The following is a 19,664-nucleotide window of genomic DNA, read 5'->3' on the forward strand; positions in this document are numbered from 1 at the left end:
ACACAGTCCGCCCACTTGGTTGCTCCAAGGAGGCGAATTACCATGCATAAATGTTTTTGATTTGTTGTGTTTAATGTTGCACCGACAGTATTATAGGTCATATGGCAACTTTCCAGCTTTGATGGTGAAGGAAGTCCCTAGGTGCCCATCCATGCATTATTTCATTGCGGACAGCCACCTGGGTAGAACCACGGACCTTCTGGATAGCTTCCTCACAAGAAAAATTACCGCCACGAGTGAGGCTCAAACCCACGCCAGTGAGAGGCAAGTGAATCAAAGCCAGCAACCTTCAAACGGAAATTTAGTGAGACAGTTTTCTTTACCATAAACAATTAAAACTTGATATCTTGAACTCGCCTGTCTCCAAAGTCCGACTATCTTGAATATATTTTTAAGTCCCGTCCCAAAAAAATGCACGAAATATTCTAAATCGAATTTCGCTTACCTCTTAAATTTAGCTCGATCCCTTGGAATAGGAGAAACTGAGTTTCAACTGTAATTATACACAACTGTATATTATACTTATAACAATCTCCCCCCAAAAATAGATTGCTGCACCAGCTGTCTTACCTGAAGAATATTTCCTCAATGTCAGGATATAAATAGTCAGGTTTCAGAAAAATCTCCCCATAATTGATCAGTGTCAATCCAACATCTTGCTCACTGTTTTTCTTCTGAAAAACACAGACATAACAAGAGCTGTCTCCATAGGATGACACATGCCCCCGATGGCACTTTGAATGAATAGTTATGGCCGATGTTAGAGTTTAGGACCTTTGACCTACGGACCTGGGTCTTGCGCGCGACACGTCGTCTTACTGTGGTACACATTCCAGCCAAGTTATCTGAAAATCCATCCATGGATGACAAAGATATGGACCGGACACGAATGCACTATCATGAAAAATGACCTTTAACGTCTAAGTGTGACCTTGACCTTTGAGCTACGGACATGGGTCTTGCGCGCGACACGTCGTCTTACTGTGGTACACATTCATGCCAAGTTATTTGAAAATCCATCCATGGATGACAAAGATATGGACCGGACACAAATGCACTATCATGAAAAATGACCTTTAACGTCTAAGTGTGACCTTGACCTTTGAGCTACGGACCTGGGTCTTGCGCGCGACATGTCGTCTTACTGTGGTACACATTCATGCCAAGTTATTTGAAAATCCATCCATGGATGACAAAGGTATGGACCGGACACGAAAATTGCGGACAGACTGACAGACCGACAGACGGTTCAAAAACTATATGCCTCCCTTCGGGGGCATAAAAATAGGCTTGATTTGAATATTCATAATGAATCTGTTTAACCTTTAGCCTCCTGGCAAGTGATGCTGCCTACAGATGTGATCTGTGCAAACCAAGATCGGCCTGCACATTCATGCAGGTTGATCATGGTCCGCATTGTTCACTGTTCAGACAGTAAGTTTTCAGTGAACACCCCTTTGAATAATAAGTGGTACTACCCAAATTGAATGATGGATCAGTCCATTAAATTTTTTTAGCTGGCTAAAGAATAATTGTAATGTGGTATAAATTAGTAACAAAATGCGAACGAACGTGTTTCTTGTCTCTTGTCATCGTTCATGAAATTATTTCTAAGGTAATTAGGGTATTCCTGTTGAAAGTCCCAGCTAGCTAAAAAACTGTGGCACAATGGAACAGTATGAAAACATCAGCTAATATAAGGTTGTCAACCCAGCACATTTCACTAGCCATTACTAACAAGTATAACTAAATACAAATATTAGATCCACTCAAAACCATCAGTTACGTAGCATCACATGATATTAATGTTTTTATTTTTTTTCCATTTTTTTGGGATGCATTTTTCGCATTTGAACATTTTAGATTGTGACTAGCGACACATCCCTTACAGAATCGCCACATAATTTACCCATGAGATTTGTTAATAATAGGTGAAGAAAATACCCGAGACGGTAAGAGTCCATATCAGCATGCCCACTCATTTTTAGAGTTAAGGGTACATGTACCTCCTGCTTTAGCAAAATAGGGGTACACTTCAAAATTTGGGGGTACACTACATGGCAGATCTGAAATTATTCTATTTAACTACTGAAATTTGTATATACACGTTTTTTTTTTGGTGTGTGTTTTTTTTTTATAAATGCAGATCTCTCGTGGGTGGGATATAACAGATGAGATCATTTTAGAAAATTTTAAATGTTTTTCCAAAGTGAAGATAGGAAATTCTGAATCAAACAACCCCTCGCTATATTATACTTAATATAATTAAGTTTTCAGCAAGGTCCATGTATTCCCTATTTCGTGAATGGAACACGATCTGTCCGAATTAACATACAGTCAACTGAAGACAGGTAAAAATCGCCGATTAATAATAAATGCCCAAACTATTACAGATATGCATTGTGTATCAAAATTGCAGTTAAATATAAAAAAAACATACTGCTAACCTGTTGCTGAGTTCATGAAAGCTAAAATGCTTTTTTTGCATTTCGTATCCATACTTTTTTTGCACACAACCTGTGTGATGTCTGACTAAAACACTTACAAAACCCCTCTATGCAGCTGACAATTATTGTGAAGAATTCGGTGATGGAAACGAAATTATCATTTCTAGACTGGATCTGCATTTTAGACCATACCAAACAATTGTCAAGTGCGTGATGAAATAAACAGTGATTTGGCAGCTGGATATAGGAGTTCCGAATCTCTGCGTGAATGTACCACCAACAAGTGACTTTATGCGTGCATTTGATATTTTGTGCGTGATTCACGTACTGCAATGTGTGAATGGGTATGCTGCATATATAGTTATTTGTCCTTGTTGTATGTATGTATTTTACAAGTCAATTTTTTCGATGTCTTCCGGTTCTGTTTTATGTGAAGTCCGCAGACTGGTTGTCTGCATGACTAACAGAGCACTCCAAATCAGTGGTAAGATATTTGTAAACAGTTCCCACATGTTTCTTTTATTTCTTTTTTCAATTTGAAAATGTAATGCAACTGAAAATATATTTTAACCTTTAGCCTGCTGGCGGCAATTGATTCTGCCTATGCGACCAGTGCAGACCAAGATCAGCCTGCACATCCTTCGATTAATAAATGGTTTTGCCAAAACTGAATGATGGACCAGTCCATTATAGAAATTTAGCAGGCTAAAGGTTAAACAGTAATGAAGTGTATTAAAGACTTAAAACACTAAAGGCCGTCAAGTGAACGACGTCACCGTTACACCGGCTTCTTGTTAATTCTCCAAAGTATGGTTTTCGCTCTAACAGGTATGATGACACTCAATGTAAATTTGTTATAAGTGAATAGGTTCTTGCAAATTTTCACTTTCTTTCGAGTTGTGAATAGATTCTTTGTAATAGGCTATATTAACTAGAGATGCTTTTGAGAAAAGCGCATGTCTCCCACAACTGCAACATTGAAAAATGTCTAGTTTCTCCAATGGCTTTGATGAATGGACCCCATTGAAAAATGTCTAGTTTCTCTCGATGGCTGTGATGAGTGGATCCAATCAGTAATTCAAGGGCCATAATTCAAAAGTGCCTGGGCGGATTTGGCTAGTTATCGAACTTGGCCGAGTTCTCATAGTCAAACACATTTTGTTCAAGTTTGGTGAAGATCAGATGAGAAATGTTCGACTTAAGAGTGCGGACAAGCTTGAAAATGTCTAGTTTCTCTCGATGGCTGTGATGACTGGATCCAATCAGTAATTCAAGGGCCATAATTCGAAAGTGCCTGGGCGGATCTGGCTAGTTATCGAACTTGGACGAGGTCTCATGGTCACTCATTTTGTTCAAGTTTAGTGAAGATCAGATGAGAAATGTTTGACTTAGAGTGCGGACAAGCTTTGTGACAGACAGACAGACTGGAGTAAATCAATAGGCAGTGGCTACTATTACGGTACCGTAATCCTAGCCTCCGGTTCTAAGATTACGGAAGTTCCGTAATCCCAGACAACCCTGTGAGGATAGGCTAGGATTACGGAAGCATTTAAGAGGCATCAAATACATGTTAGGAAATGCATAACTTACTAAAATAGCGATTGTTCATGCCCGCCTTAGGCCTATTATTTTGTGTTATCTGTCCACTGTTTTAGGTTAGTATAATCTTAATGGCGGCGCGCGGAAATATCATAGAAATATGAGTGTCAAAGTTAGATTAAAAAAAAAAATTCTATACTTTGAATTTTATGATTTATAACAATATCACTAACAAACTCGCTTGCTTCTGTGCTTATGAATAAATTATGCAAATGAAGCGGCCATATTGGATATCGGTCAAAAACATTAGAACATAAGTCAATCAAGCGCACCGCATGCCAAATCGAAAGTAACACTACCTTTCAAGTTTTCAGATCGATATCAGGTAACTGAAGTGTCCAAATCTTGGCAACTCGGTATAATTCATTAGTATAATGATTGATCATCAAAAATGAACTAAAAGTTCTAAATTCTGAGACAAGTATTTTATCTACACACATTATAAATCATAGGTAAGTGCAAGAACGGTATCGGTACAGTCAATGAGTTGTCCAGAAGATGCTTATTTTATATAAGTTAGAAATTTTTTTGAAAATAGAGACAATTTTTTCCATATTCATCAGTGAATATACTTCACGTTTTGAGTCCATTTGGGTAGTGTCCACCTCACATTTTCAGTGTCTTGGACATAAAGTCGTTTATTTACATAACGTTGACCGCTAACCGCTAAAAGCTGCACATATTCAGCGACGTGCTGATACTGTTATATTAAACAGTTTTAGGTATTTAGAACGAAATCGGCCAGAACTAATATTTTCGAACGTTATCTTCTAAAATTAACAATGAAACATGAAACTTCAAGGCCATCTCTGGCCACATTATGTATATAATTCAAGAAGAGTTGAGGTAGTCTGATGAAATAAAGTTCGATCTTCAAAAACATGCAACAAAAATAAATTGCCACTACATGAATTTTACACAACAAAGTTAAGTGTTATGTTTGTTATGTTTTAGTCAAATTTTGAATGCAGCTGTAGTCCGCCTGAGAGGTCAGAGGTGAAGATTGTTTATATTAACACAAGGATGGATTTGTTCACCAAGCTCCAAAAACTATTTGTCTACACGTATTATTTTCTTGCTTTTTCACACCTTTTAGGCATTAATTATGGTTACATTTATACCTTAGATGATTGGGGATAACCAATTCCAGCGGGAAGCGACCCTCATATTTGCATTTTTTTGGGGGGTCCGACAGATTCCAGTTTGAAACTGAGCCCCTACCCCAGCCCCTACAACTCCCACATGTAAAATTGACACTTTTAACTTCATTACCTCTCATGAACAGACTAAATCAAACCGAGTCCGCTATTATTATTCTTGGTTGTATTCTTTGCTTCAAAAGAATCTTTTTAGAGATTTTATTAACTATCACAACAGCAGTCTTTAAGTGCCGTGTGGCAGCTGTAAGAAATCTCCCCGTACTTGGATTCAGTGTTGTTATATTTTCTTGTCGTTTGGGATAATGGAGTCCATTCAACATATGTGTAATAGAGTTCGGCTTTAGTCGGTTGCACATTTCATTACCTCTCATGAACAGACTCAAGCTAACCATCAAGCAAACCGAGTCTGCTGTTATTATTATTATTGGTTGCATTCTTTGCTTCCAAAGGATCTTTTTACAGATTTTATTAAACCTTGACTTTCTGTATTGATTGCTATTTTAAGCTAAAGCAGTAACAGTTGACCAACTGTACGTAGCTATTTACTTCCAGACATGGTCTTCTGTTTTGAAAAAATAGACCTTAAGTATAGTGTTAACCATTATTTATATAATATTCAGATGGACTGTATAAGGGTGTTATGATTGCCTTGTTTTTTTTAGCAGAAAACCAGTCTGAAATTTAATTCTTGTTTGAAGTTCACAATATTTTAAAGCAAACTGTATGAAAACATTGTTCTAATACTGTAATATAATACCAAGACGTTACTTATTTAAGTGTAGTCTATGTATTCAAGACGAATTACAAATTGCCACACGGAATTATTAAGTCGAATCGTTGACATTAATTTGTTCAGGGCTGAACACCCACCAGCAAAACAAACAACACAAGTCAAGGTTTATTTTGTGATGTTTCATTTAATAAAAATTTTACTGTAAGTTCTTGTTTTCCTGACATTATTTTTTCCTTTTACGTCCTTGACTACATGTTCGCAAGATTATTTACTCGCCTTTACAATTCCAAGTTGATTGCCAATTGGGAGATTACGTTAAATCTATGAAAAAAAGACAATGGCAGTGTAAATGAAAATCACATGTATTTTTTTATAATGTGTATTTCTTTGCAAAAAGTTCTCTCTATCTAGCCTAAAAATCAATATTACCCGCAGCCGTTTCCGTTCATTATACACAATACACAGCGTGTCACCAACCGAGGGATTAGCGATTCGGCATCCATTACACACCGCTGCCACGTGCATCTGGATCTTTGACTTTAATTTAGATAGGTGATAAACCAATAACAGCTTTGGATGTACAATGCGTGACGTATGTTATCGGCAAAATTATTTAGCTCCGCCTTTACATATGTCATCGTTGATTGAAGTAATTTGGTGAGGAGGTTTACTGTTATAGATCTACTGAATAAAAAGACAATGGCAGGTGTTAAATGAAAAACACAAATCAATGTTTTTCTTATAAATCTGATTTATACATGTTTTTACTAGCGGAATCACGAAAGAAGTGTGAACGACGGGACATCCGCGATAATTTCCAATAATTTTTAAATCCTGATCGTAGATTGATTTTGGCAAATTCCAATGAAAAACTGTGATAAACAAGCAGAAATCAATAGTAAAACTTAACTCTGGTCATAAAAAATAAGTTATAAATTTTCATTTTATAATTAATGCTAGTCTAGATTGCCCTTTTTTTCGTTTGTCACACATTTTCGCGACCCCAATTTCCAATTAATTTTGGTAATTCAGGGAAGACCTGCCTATGCAATTGTATTTTTAATTTAAAATAAAATTTTGTCAAATGCAAAATACTGTTTGTTTGATTTATAAAGCCCTTTTATTTGAAATATAATTCCAGACCCCCCCCCCCCCCCCCCACGACTTAGCTGAAAAATGGCTTATACTCATCAAAGATGCACCCTGCTATTTTGGCAAAGGAATAAGAATGATATTTTCAAAATTTAGACCCAGAAACGCACCAGAGGCCACCATTCCATACCTGTATTTCATAATTTTCAAGGGGGAAAGCCCCCTGACACCCCCCCCCCCCCCCACTATCAAGAGAGTATTAACCCCTCCATTACCTCAAAATTTTGGACCTAAAAATGCACCAGAGGCCACTATTTCATGTCTGTACTTCAGAAATTACCAGGGGAGAAAGCCCCCTGACCCCCCCCCCCCCCTCCACACCCTCTCCCAAATAAAATATTCTAACAATTAAGTAATGAAATAAACTATAAAATGACAAATTCTTGCAACATGCACAGTGCATGCACCCCCCCCCCCCCCCCCCCCCCCCCAAAAAAAAAAAAAGCGTCACCGACTTCGATTTTTTGTGGCGAAAAAAAATTTAAGGCCAGTGGAAACCCTGCATGTTCTACATGTATATTTTCCTTTAGGAACACCGTTTTCCAGGAGACCCACACAGTACTGATGTAACCAACGCTTGCATTTGCTTTCGCACTGAACCCATGCTATAGGTGAAATTTCCGGAGATTCAAAAATACAACATTCATCATCTAAATCGCACGAACTTGGGCGCAGTAGTTTGGTAGTGTATGCAAAAATATTTTCAGCCGATCCTCCAACAACCAAAATGCAGTCATTTGACAAAGCAAAACTTTTATTTTCTGTAGTGCAGTGCCATGTGTCTAACTATGTTTTAAAGATTGCAAATCTATAGTATATATTTTACTTGTTAAAGGAAAATCAGTCATCTCATGTTCCTTTTGAGCATACCCACCAATCAGTTTATTATTAAGTGCAACGATGCTATGGTACGAAATAAATATGTCTACTTGAAGTTTAGCTGTTATCTTGTCTAAACTGTATCTATCTTCAGTCAGGTTATGCAGTTTCAGAATGAAATGTTCATTTATTGATAGTCTTTCTAATGGTACAGATTCATTCCCTTTGAACGACACATCTTCTTATTATAATCACACATTTTGTGCCTGGCAAAGTCACAGAATTCGTTATAGGCTCTCGGTCTTACATCTGGAATACTTTTTATTCTTGTCCATAAATGTGTGGATGAATCAAACTCGTAGAAAGAACCATCATTGCAAACTTGAGTAAAGGGACTGACAAGGCCTGTCGTATGTCTGCTGGGTAATGATACTCCGCCATGCATTACTACTATATTATCACCAAACTGTGTGATAGTGTGACCGGTTCTGCCAGTCGGAATATCACCCCTCTGGATGTCTTTACTCAGTACACCTCTACCAGCAGGCTGGCTATGGTGCACTGATACTTGTTTCTGACGAATTCTAATTTGATAAGTTCATTTCTATTGTCAAATGTATCAGTATCTAATCCACCCCATACAAAAACTGTGTTGATCAAACCAAGCGCTCGCAGACTGTTAACTCGGATCGGTGCCCCTACAATGGACTCGTTATCATTTGAATTAAGTTTTAGACAACAGTGTCCTTCTGCAGGAAAATAATCCGAGTTTATTAAGTAGAGTTCTATTCTTTTTTCTTCTTGTAGATTTGCCTTTGGTGGAAGATTTAGATTTAAATGGCAGAATTCTCCATTATGGGGCTGCTTCAACCATATTTCAATAAAATCAGAAAAAAGATCATTATATCGCTACGGTGTTATAATGCGGATTGTTAAAAGGGATACTTCTGATTGAATTTTGTCAAAGTTAGTAATTAAAAATATGACCTTTGACTTTTATTGATAGAAATCCAAAAACAGTAATTTTGCCATACTTTCTTTATCACTTACTTGACCAAATCTTCTCATATTGACCCCGGCCCTTGCTGACTCGTTAGCTTATGATCTAGGGGTTGCATTGAAATTCTAAAACTATTTTGTATTCACAAATAAAAGCCCATGTCTGTATTTCGGCAAAGTTTGAAGTTTCTAGTACCAAAGGTATTTTATAAAGAAGTCTGAGTGGACGGACAAACATGGATATTCACAAGATCCCTGCTGCTGTGCTAAAAGAGATGGAAATAATCAGACTTATAAATTATTTACCTAAGGTGAATTATCAAAACTACATCTTCATTCTGAATAAAATATACTTCCAAAAGCCTTATAAAATCACTAAATTGAAAAACCAAGTACATATAAACAGTTACGTAATTACGTCCGTAAAGCCGAATAATCTTAAATCTTATAATATCAACTTGATATTAACACACAGTTACGCCCGCAATGCCAACATAGATATTCCAGTAAAACTCGTGTACAGCTACTATAACATATGCATGTATATGTACAGTGCACATTACACATTCGTTCGATTAACTAGAACAACAACAACAAAAAGGGCGGTACTTGACAGCTGGGCATGCTCATTACGAATGTTTTGTTTACATCCAGTCGTCGCATACGGGAATAGCACAAAGCAGCGATTTTTTTTGCCATTTTGGGAAAGCGTCTGTGTCCGGACGATTTGGGAAAAATAGCGTCGTTTTCATCCTAATTGGGAATTTTGTGTAACATACAAAATTACAATATAATCATTACAGTGCTTTATTCTCGAGACAATGCAGTATAAAAATTACAGAGCAATGTCCCTGTCCTTGGCTCTTTTAAAGTTATCTATTATTTGCACACACTCTGGCACAAATTCAACTGGAGTTACACAAGAGTTCTCCTGACTCTAACATGAAAACGACACCGATGTCAACGATTCAACGGATGTTTCCTCAGTCAGAACAGGCTGTGAAGATGCCCGTGAGAATCTGAACTCCAAAAGGCTTTTGCAGCCAGCAAGCTTGGATTTTGTCAACCATTTAACATAATATTTGCTGTTGTGACTCATTGTTCGCACAGTTTATCACTGGGGCCATAATTAAACAAGAGGACCATGATGGTCCTGAATCGCTCACCTTCTCCACATGACCCAATTTTCATGAAGATCCATTGAAAAATATGGCTTCTAGAGAGGTCACAAGGTTTTTCTTTTATTTGACCTAATGACCTAGTTTTTGAAGGCACATGACCCAGTTTTGAACTTGACATAGATATTATCAAGGTGAACATTCTCACCAATTTTCATGAAGATCTCATGAAGAGTATGGCCTCTAGAGAGGTCACAAGGTTTTTCTATTTTTATACCTACTGACCTAGTTTTGACCATACGTGACCCAGTTTCAAATTTTATGTAGATATCATCAAGGTGAACATTCAGACAAATTTTCATGAAGATCCATTGAAAAATATGGCCTCTAAAGTGGTCAAAAGGTTTTTCTATTTTTAGACCTACTGACCTAGTTTTTGACTGCAGTTGACCCAGTTTCGAACTTGACCTAGATATCATCAAGATGAATATTAAGACCAACTTTCATACAGATCCCATGAGAAATATGGCCTCTAGAGAGGTCACAAGGTTTTTTTATTATTTGACCTACTGACCTAGTTTATGATTACACGTGACCCAGTTTCGAACTTGACCTAGATATCATCAAGATGAACATTCTGACCAATTTTCATGAAGATTCATTGAAAAATATGGCCTCTAGAGAGGTCACAAGGTTTTTCTATTTTTAGACCTACTGACCTAGTTTTTGACTGCAGTTGACCCAGTTTCGAACTTGACCTAGATATCATCAAGATGAACATTCTGACCAACTTTCATACAGATCCAATCAAAAATATGGCCTCTAGAGAGGTCACACGGTTTTTCTATTATTTGATCTACTGACCTAGTTTTTGACAGCATGTGACCCAGTTTCAAACCTGACCTAGATATCATCAAGCTGAACATTCTGATCAATTTTCATGAAGATCCATTGAAAAGTACGGCACCTAGAGAGGTCACAAGGTTTTTCTATTTTTAGACCTACTGACCTAGTTTTAGACCGCAGTTGACCCAGTTTCGAACTTGACCTAGATATCATCAAGATGAACATTCAAACCAACTTTCATACAGATCCCATGAAAAATATGGCCTCTAGAGAGGTCACAAGGTTTTTCTATTATTTGACCTACTGACCTAGTTTTTGACCGCAGTTGACCCAGTTTCGAACTTGACCTAGATATCATCAAGATGAACATTCAGACCAACTTTCATACAGATCCCATGAAAAATATGGCCTCTAGAGAGGTCACAAGGTTTTTCTTTATTTTGACCTACTGACCTAGTTTTTGAAGGCACATGACCCAGTATCGAACTTGACCTAGATATCATCAAGGTGAACATTCTGACCAATTTTTATGAAGATCCATTGAAAAGTATGGCCTCTAGAGAGGTCACAAGGTTTTTCTATTTTTAGACCTACTGACCTAGTTTTTGACGGCACGTGACCCACTTTCGAACCTGACCTAGATATCATCAAGTTGAACGTTCTGACCAATTTTCATGAAGATCTTGTGTAATATATGGCCTCTAGAGAGGTCACAAGGTTTTTCTATTTTTAGACCTACTGACCTAGTTTTTGCTGGCACATGACCCAGTTTCGAACTTGACCTAGATATCATCAAGGTGAACATTCTGACCAATTTTCATGAAGATCTTGTGAAATATATGGCCTATAGAGAGGTCACAAGGTTTTTCTATTTTTAGACCTACTGACCTAGTTTTTGAAGGCACGTGACCCAGTTTCGAACTTGACCTAGATATCATCAAGGTGAACATTCTGACCAACTTTCATAAAGATCCCATGAAAATTGTGACCTCTAGAGTGGTCACAAGCAAAAGTTTACGCACGGACGCACGGACGGACGGACGACGGACGCCGCGCGATCACAAAAGCTCACCTTGTCACTTTGTGACAGGTGAGCTAAAAACTGTTTGTTTGCAGTGCTCCTACCCAGATTTTCAGGAGTGGGTAGGTAGGTAGGGATTTTTTTGTAAAGTCAATGTACACAAATTTTCTCAGCAGACATTGAAACATATTCATGAATTTCAGAGAGTAAGAACATACATGGCAGACAAATTCTACAAGGAATTCCACAGAGCACAAACTTGCATGTAGACATTTATTAAACCAGATCTTTCATTTTATAATAATTAATCAAAACTGAAACTGAATGACAGTACTTTGGATATAGACCAAGAATGCAACGAACGATCTGGACACTCCGAACCCTCATTCCTTAAAACCTTTTACAGGACAGTTGTTCTGACTTCATGCAGATGCTGTCAGACCCTTAGTGTATGAAATAATGGTCTTTGTTGCATTTTGGTCTAAGTTTTGAGTACTCAAATGTCATCAATCTGGATACAGAAAGAGACAGAAGGTTTATAATGACCTCACTGTAGGCCTAAGCTGTCCAACCTGTTTTTGGTGAGATGGGGGTGTGGAAGGTAGGCAAAGAAGAATGTTTGCTGCCATCCCCCTGGAAATGTTAAAAATATTAATGAAATTGTGGCCTCTGTTACATCTCTTGACAGGAAGAAATAGCGGCCTCAGTTACAGTTTTTGACAGGAATGAAATAGTGGCCTCTATGACTTCTTTTGACAGTAATGAAAGGGCGGCCTATGCTACCTCTATTAATGAAATAGTGGCCTTTTTTACCTTTTTTGATGATAGAAATGAAATGGTGCCCTCTGTTTACATCTTTTGGTAGGAATGAAAATAATAGTGGCATCTGTTACATCTTTTGATAGGAATGAAATGATGGCCTGTGTTTCATCTTTGTTAGGAATGAAATGATGGCAACTGTTACATTTTTGTCTAAATTTTGCGTGCACTGATATTATTTATCTGGACACAGGAAGTGTTGTTGCATATGATTATCCACATTCCAGTCCAAAATATGGCTGTAGGTATAGAAGATCGAATTCCAGAATATTTTTTAAATACAAGTTTGAAATGGTGGGTTCTGATACATGTTCAACTTTGTTAAATAAAGGTAACTTCTCGGGCAACTTGGGGCAGGGGAGCAGCATATAGGCCTCCCAACCCCTTAACCCCAACCCTTTGAATACAGGTCTGTGTAGAAGAGGGTGATTGTGACCAGCTGTGGAGCTTCTCGTGCTTAATTGTTAGTCTCCATTTTAGTGAAAATTAAGGCTTTAGAATTGAAAGGCTCAACTTTTAAACACAAGCTGAAGTATGTCAAATTATGATTTAGTTCCTTTAAGTAAGGAACAAGAAACGAAGTTCGCAGCACTTAAATTGCAAATCCATAAATCATCTCAGTCCTTTTATAGGTAATACACAAATTGTACTTGTAGAATTAGGTCAAATTACATCACACCCATCACAACATTCAGCTGTCAAACTGCTTCCTTTCATCTTACATCAAAGGCCAAATGCCGATTCCCATCTTTCCTTTGAACTTTGCCGACAAGTGCCAGTGTATTTTTCAAGATGTTTATGCAATTTTGTCACCTAATGTGTCGGATAAAACTTGGATTTAAAAATTAAATCATGTTTGCAAGGAAAGGAAAATTAGGATTTACAATAAAAAATCGAGGTATGTGGCTTTATTACGTGTTCGAACAAGGTCTCAATTAATACATAAAAATGTGAATAGTTATAATTCAAGTTGCGGATTATTCTGGTGCATGATCAAAAATTCAGATGTCTGTTTAATTTATAAACTTTTAAATGTTGAAACTAATCAACAGAAAATCAGAATAATTTTTTAGACCGTGGTCATGTTGACTGTAGGGCTGTCATTGATTGGGTCTTTGTCATATCGACGATACTGATATATCCGAAGACAGATATCGACGATACATCGATATATCAATTATTAAGTTAGTGTAACAACCTATTTGTTCATGTACATGCTATATACCTTCTTGTTAATGTTATTTTTAGTTTAATTGCATGCTTTTCGTGTGTTTTAATTGTATTTATGTATTTCCCCATATAGGCAGTGCCGACTAGTTGGAAAAGACTGCTACGGGACAAGTTTAGACATGACCTTTATTGACAACTTCCGTTACTTAGGGCGCATTTTTGCAGGCAGAAAAGTTGTTTTAGAGGGTCTGAGTGTTTATCTGGATAGTTTCTTTTCTCTGTGTAAAATATCGATTTTTAAAAATGGGAATCGATAATCGATCGACCAAAAAATATCGTTGATACATCGATATCGTTTCTATCGATGACAGCCCTAGTTGACTGACTCATTGGTCAGGTCCGTGGCATTGTGTCAGACTACATTGTTTATTAAAAGAATGAGTAGGGATTGACGGCGAACAGACACAAACAGGTCATATACGGACGAAACATTTGTTTATTGGAAAATTGTTTATCAAATATACATCGGTCACCGTAAAATCATGTGAGAAAGACTAAGTAAAGATGTCTGAGTGACTTTCTCACTCGGATCGGAACTTGTGACTTCCGAAACACGTGCGAAGACGGCAATATGGTCGCGTATACTAAACGTTGAATGATCTGCTGTATATCAAAATACGAAAAGGAAAACGTCTGCTGAAAATGCATTTTGCATCAGAAACTATCAAAACATCTATAAAAAAAAATTGCCGCCCTGAACTGCCTAAAAAATTTTTTGGGTCGGGACGAATTTGATGGGTCGGTCGGAGCACTGCAAACAAACAAATTTTTAATTATGGCCTGGTTCTACAGAAAAAGATCGTGGAAACCGGTTACCGGAAACAATGCATGGTGCGATTGATTAAATTCGCGCTTGTGATTACAGAGAACATGTTCTGAATTTTAATCGAGTATAGCGAACACTCGATTAAAATTCAGAACATATTTTCTATAATCGGCGAATTTCACGATGTCGGGACAGCAGCCGTTTCATAATGTTTGTAGGTCATTTTTGGGAATAATTTGGTCTGAAATTGGGAAAAATGGTCATTATTTTCAATTGGGAAAGGGTCCGTTTTACGGACCCTATTAAAGAAGGAAAAAAATCGCTGCAAAGTTTGTTAGTGCATATTGTATGTTATTAAAGACCATTTGTGTTGACTTGATGAAAAAATTACAGGTATATACGAAACATAGATAATTCTATAATATTTCCCTCACCGCCATTAAGATTATACTAACCCAAAACGACCGATCGATAGCGCGAAATAATAGTGAAATTACCGTATTTTCCCGAATTAAGGCCCCCCTCTAATTAACGCCCCCCCTCCCATCCATTTTGGAGGGAAAAAATGTCAACAAGAATGGGAAAAAAACACTTTTAAACAGCCCATGTACCGTAAGTCCAAAACATTTGTACTAAGTATGGTACGTAACAGAAAATTAAACGGCAGGGTTTTCCCGGACGCAGGTTTTCTGCGTCCCTGATGCGCTTTGACTGCTTTGGACTCGCATTTTGTAGTGCCTCTGCGTCCACTGGACCCGCAAAATCGGTCACGAAACTCCTTTGCACTGAAGCTTCCTTTGCGCAGATACCCATGTAAAATGCACAGTTTTTTACCACCGGGACCATCCCCGAATCGTGGGTGCTCATTATACACAGGTATAGACGATTTTCCAACTTCAAAACAAGTTTTGTTACCGATGTTCGCCATTTTGGTAAAGGGAAACTACTCTCCGCGCTAACTGACACCGCTTAAATCTAAGATTGCCGTTACGTTCCGTAAAAGATCGAATGGTTAATTTTTCTATTAGACAAAATTAATTTCATATAAATTTAAAGTATTTTGATGAAAAAATATTAATAAATCACAAAAATTATGATACTAATTAAGGATCGAGTATTATCTTTAACTAAGATCAAACTGTGAACAACATAATTGACACGAGTTGACACTTAATTGCCGGTAATTACTGGCTATTTGATCATAACAAAAAACCTTTTGTTCTCGGTCTGAATTGAGAAGCTCATGCCATTTTGAAAGATACCATTCCGAAATACTGAATCAGCTGCTATCTAAATTAAAAAGATACAAGTTCATTCGGTTTTAGGATACATTTTTTTTAGTAATAATGTCCATTTTCAAGATCAATAATTTGTGGACCCCCAAAAATTATTAGGGACCCTTAAATTAGCAGCCATGGGAGTCCATGGACTCCCAAATAAAAATCCCGAGGGAAAACCCTGTAAACGGTAAATACATTTTTGATTTGTTTTTACACCACTCACGCACACGCTTCCTGCTGACTTTAAACTAACTTGCAGCAATGTGTTTACGATATACCCTTTTCTTCGGCAGTTTTAAGAACTTTTAATTTAAAAGCAGGCACCGCAGCGTGTCAAACCATTGACATTGTGTATTGCGCTATTAGCTACCCGCTTGTACTAAGGAAAATGTTATCGGAGTACACAGCTGTTTGGGTCATGACGTAATGTGTAGTGTCGCTAGCGTGTCAAAAAGCCAGACACGGAATACACAAGGTACCGTATTTAAATGCATAAAAGACACACTGCATGAAATTGGATGCCAAATAATTATGTTTTGGGGGGATTAAACAACACAGAAACACTTTACAGCTAGTTTGAACGATGTTTTTAAGTTTTGTAAAAATTTTCATTTTTTATTTTTTTACCTCAAATAAACGCCCCCTCTTTGGAAAATGTAGCGCCCCCGGGGGCGTTAATATGGGAAAATACGGTAAGTGAAGTAAGTAAGTAAACAATGTCATTTATGCATGTCCTAACATATATTTGATACCTCTTATATACTTCCATAATCCTTGCCTATTCTCATAGGGTTGTCTAGGAATACAGAACTTCCGTAATCCTAGAACCGGAGGCTAGGATTACTGTACTGTAATCGTAGCCACTGCCAAATCAATACGTCTCTCACACCACTGTGTGGTGAGAGACGTAATCAACGATAAAACCCTGGTACCTTAATTCATATTATTACTGTATGTCTTTTTATGGAGGAGAATGCAGTCAAAAGACCTAAAATACCGAGATACCTGGAAAGCAACAACCACGGGATGCTCTGTCGTACGTTTCAAATCTGCTTTCAAAAGCGGAATCAATCTTTCTATGTTTTCATGGTCGCTCTCCCAGTTGAATAAGTTATGCAGGGCATATATAACGACAGTAACAAATAAAAAACATATCGATGCTGCTTTGTAATGGTATCTGTTCAATTTCATTTCATTACAGGGGCAAAATACAAAAATGTAAAATATTTATTGACATTTTCGTTTCCCGCAAAACCGGAACCGGAAACTTCGATAAAGTCCGTCCAAATGCTAGTGATACCGTACTGAATACATGCGTGAAACAAAATAGTTGGCGATATTGAAATAAAATCGGAGCTAATATGAATAAGGCAATGCCTCAATCAGGAATACTTGCCCAGAAATATGCGTTTGTATCAATTTAGATTTTGGAATAAAAAACAATCTGCCCATACTTGTACTGATGTGCAAGACCTTGCGATTCGAACATGTTATGTGGACGCAAGTTATGAGAACCGTATTCTTCCCAAAAATCCGAAGTCAGACGCTCTGTGCACGTGCTGGAAGACCACATTTTTTTTTATTCGATAGTGTTTCTCATTTGGTATATAGATCTATCGCATGTTACCGTAAAGGGATCGATCCCGATTTTCGTCCCTATAAAATAAAAGTATTTTATACTTCTTTGTTCTGAGGAAAGATCCTTTGGAAGCACAGAACGCAACCAAGCAACATAATAGCATACTTGGTTTAATTGTGTCTGTCCACGAGAGGTAGTGAAATGTGCAACACCCCTCACACTCCTAGCGGAATTTTATCATAGTAAAAACGGATACACTCCATGATCCCAAAATGACCAGAAAATATAACAACATTGAAGCAACGATACAATGGTGACGTCACGTCGACGTACTTTTAGCGCCATGTAGCCTACGCATCGAGAAAAAAAGCTTTAAAAAAATAAAAAATATTTTACCTAAAACGTGTTTAAAACGAAATGTCACATAGAATCTAGCATAACTGTATTAAACTGACTTAGTTGGTTATGTGATTTTACAGTAAGCAAATGTGACCAGAGAAATCTCTTTTAGAAGATACATGACCCTACTTTTCTCTTCATTTTATATCAGTTTTATCATAACTCTTTAAAATGAGGTAAAGTCGCCATATGACCTATAATTGTGTCGGTGCGACGTTAAACCCAACAAAAAAAAATGAGGTAAGAATTTGTTCTCTGAAATTGGTCTAGCTATGTTTGGTAGCTCTTTAAAAAATGTCAGTTTTATATAGAATATATAGGGAAGACTATTTACCTGTTTGTGCAGAATAATTCGCCATCATTTGAGCAACAATACAACTATTCCGAAAGACGTATTACCATTTCCGGTCCTGGCGTGTATAAACAAATGAGCATATACCATTTATACCTGCATGCGCTAATACAGTTCTATCATATTTTGTCAACATTTTACAATAGAATATATTAGAATCGGAATAGTTTATGACAAAACCATGTTTTAACACTATTTATACACTCGGGCGGTTATACGTCGTACGAAATAATTTCACTCGGGCTGCGCCCTCCTGAAATTATTGTAACCACCCACCGTGTCAAAATAGTATTAAAACACGGTTTTGCTTTAGATTATTTCTTAAATGGCATACCTCAAATAGTGATTTGCCGTTGAATAAAATCATTGTTTAAAGTAAAGAAGTATAAAATACACGATTTATTTTTATAGCTCTTTGGAGTTAAGATGCAAAGAAATTTTATCGCGAGGATGAAGCACGAGTTTTATTCAAATTTTAATATTAATTTTCTCAGGATTAATTATGCCATCGCTGTATATTCCCAGCGTTTCGTTACTGTCGCCATCTCTGAAGTTTTGGCCTTATTTGAACTGATGTTATTGCACGAAAATTAAAATTAGGTCAGACTTAACTTAATGGTAAAAGGTAAAAGGTTGACGAGGAGCTAGTACATGAAATACTTCACTTTGCTGGAACATAATGATTAGAGCACAGGTTAGTATTATTTCCTGTACAATCCCAGACAAATATTTTCAACAATTAGAAATACGTTTTATGTTACCATCAACCCATTCATTTAATATTGAAAATAGCCAGTACAACGGAAGTATAAACACCCATTGTACAGTAAGATACTTTGCGTGGATCATTTGATAACTTTGAAGTCATCATTTGGGATAAAGGTCTTCAACTGGATATGCAAATATTCTTAGTTATGTTTTTTTCGTTGAATCTACCCGCAAATAAATGTGGTGATATTTTTCAACATATTTATTTCCACCAATGTTCATATAGAATGTATGTATGACACTGGAAAATAAAGTGAATAAATGTATTTGGTCAAAAAGCAAGAAAACTGTTTATTTCCTCCATAACTTTTTATCAGTAACGTTGTAACAGTTTACCCCTTTCCGTACAATATATTTGGTAATTAATTAAGGTATCTTGCCAAATAAATCGTATGTAAATAACTTTTGTACCAATGGCCACTTTCACAGCACCTACAGTTTTGAGAGAAGAAAACGTCTAAAAGGGTGTGAATGAGTCACATTAAAGAATAGTTCAACAGAAAACAAATAAGTGTACACGTATGTGAAACATGATATAAAATACCTTTTTCAGTTTAACAGTTTCTTAATTACAGCA

At 36.9% G+C, this 19,664-nt stretch overlaps 1 protein-coding gene across 1 annotated transcript in view; it reads right to left on the bottom strand.

Annotated features, from left to right (window-relative positions):
- LOC123541740 (probable methyltransferase-like protein 24) overlaps nt 1–17,261 on the bottom strand; it is a 29,206-nt gene extending 11,945 nt beyond the window's left edge. The window contains exons 1-2 of the mRNA XM_045327312.2: nt 16,995–17,261; nt 571–674 (exon numbers count right to left, since the gene is read on the bottom strand). Coding sequence (XP_045183247.2) covers nt 571–674; nt 16,995–17,180 — 290 coding nt within the window. The 5' untranslated portion in view covers nt 17,181–17,261. The remainder of the gene's footprint in view (nt 1–570; nt 675–16,994) is intronic.
- Between the last annotated feature and the right edge of the window lie 2,403 nt (nt 17,262–19,664).

This window comes from Mercenaria mercenaria, chromosome 19 (genome assembly GCF_021730395.1).
Source record: "Mercenaria mercenaria strain notata chromosome 19, MADL_Memer_1, whole genome shotgun sequence".
NCBI classification, from domain to species: Eukaryota; Metazoa; Mollusca; class Bivalvia; order Venerida; family Veneridae; genus Mercenaria; species Mercenaria mercenaria.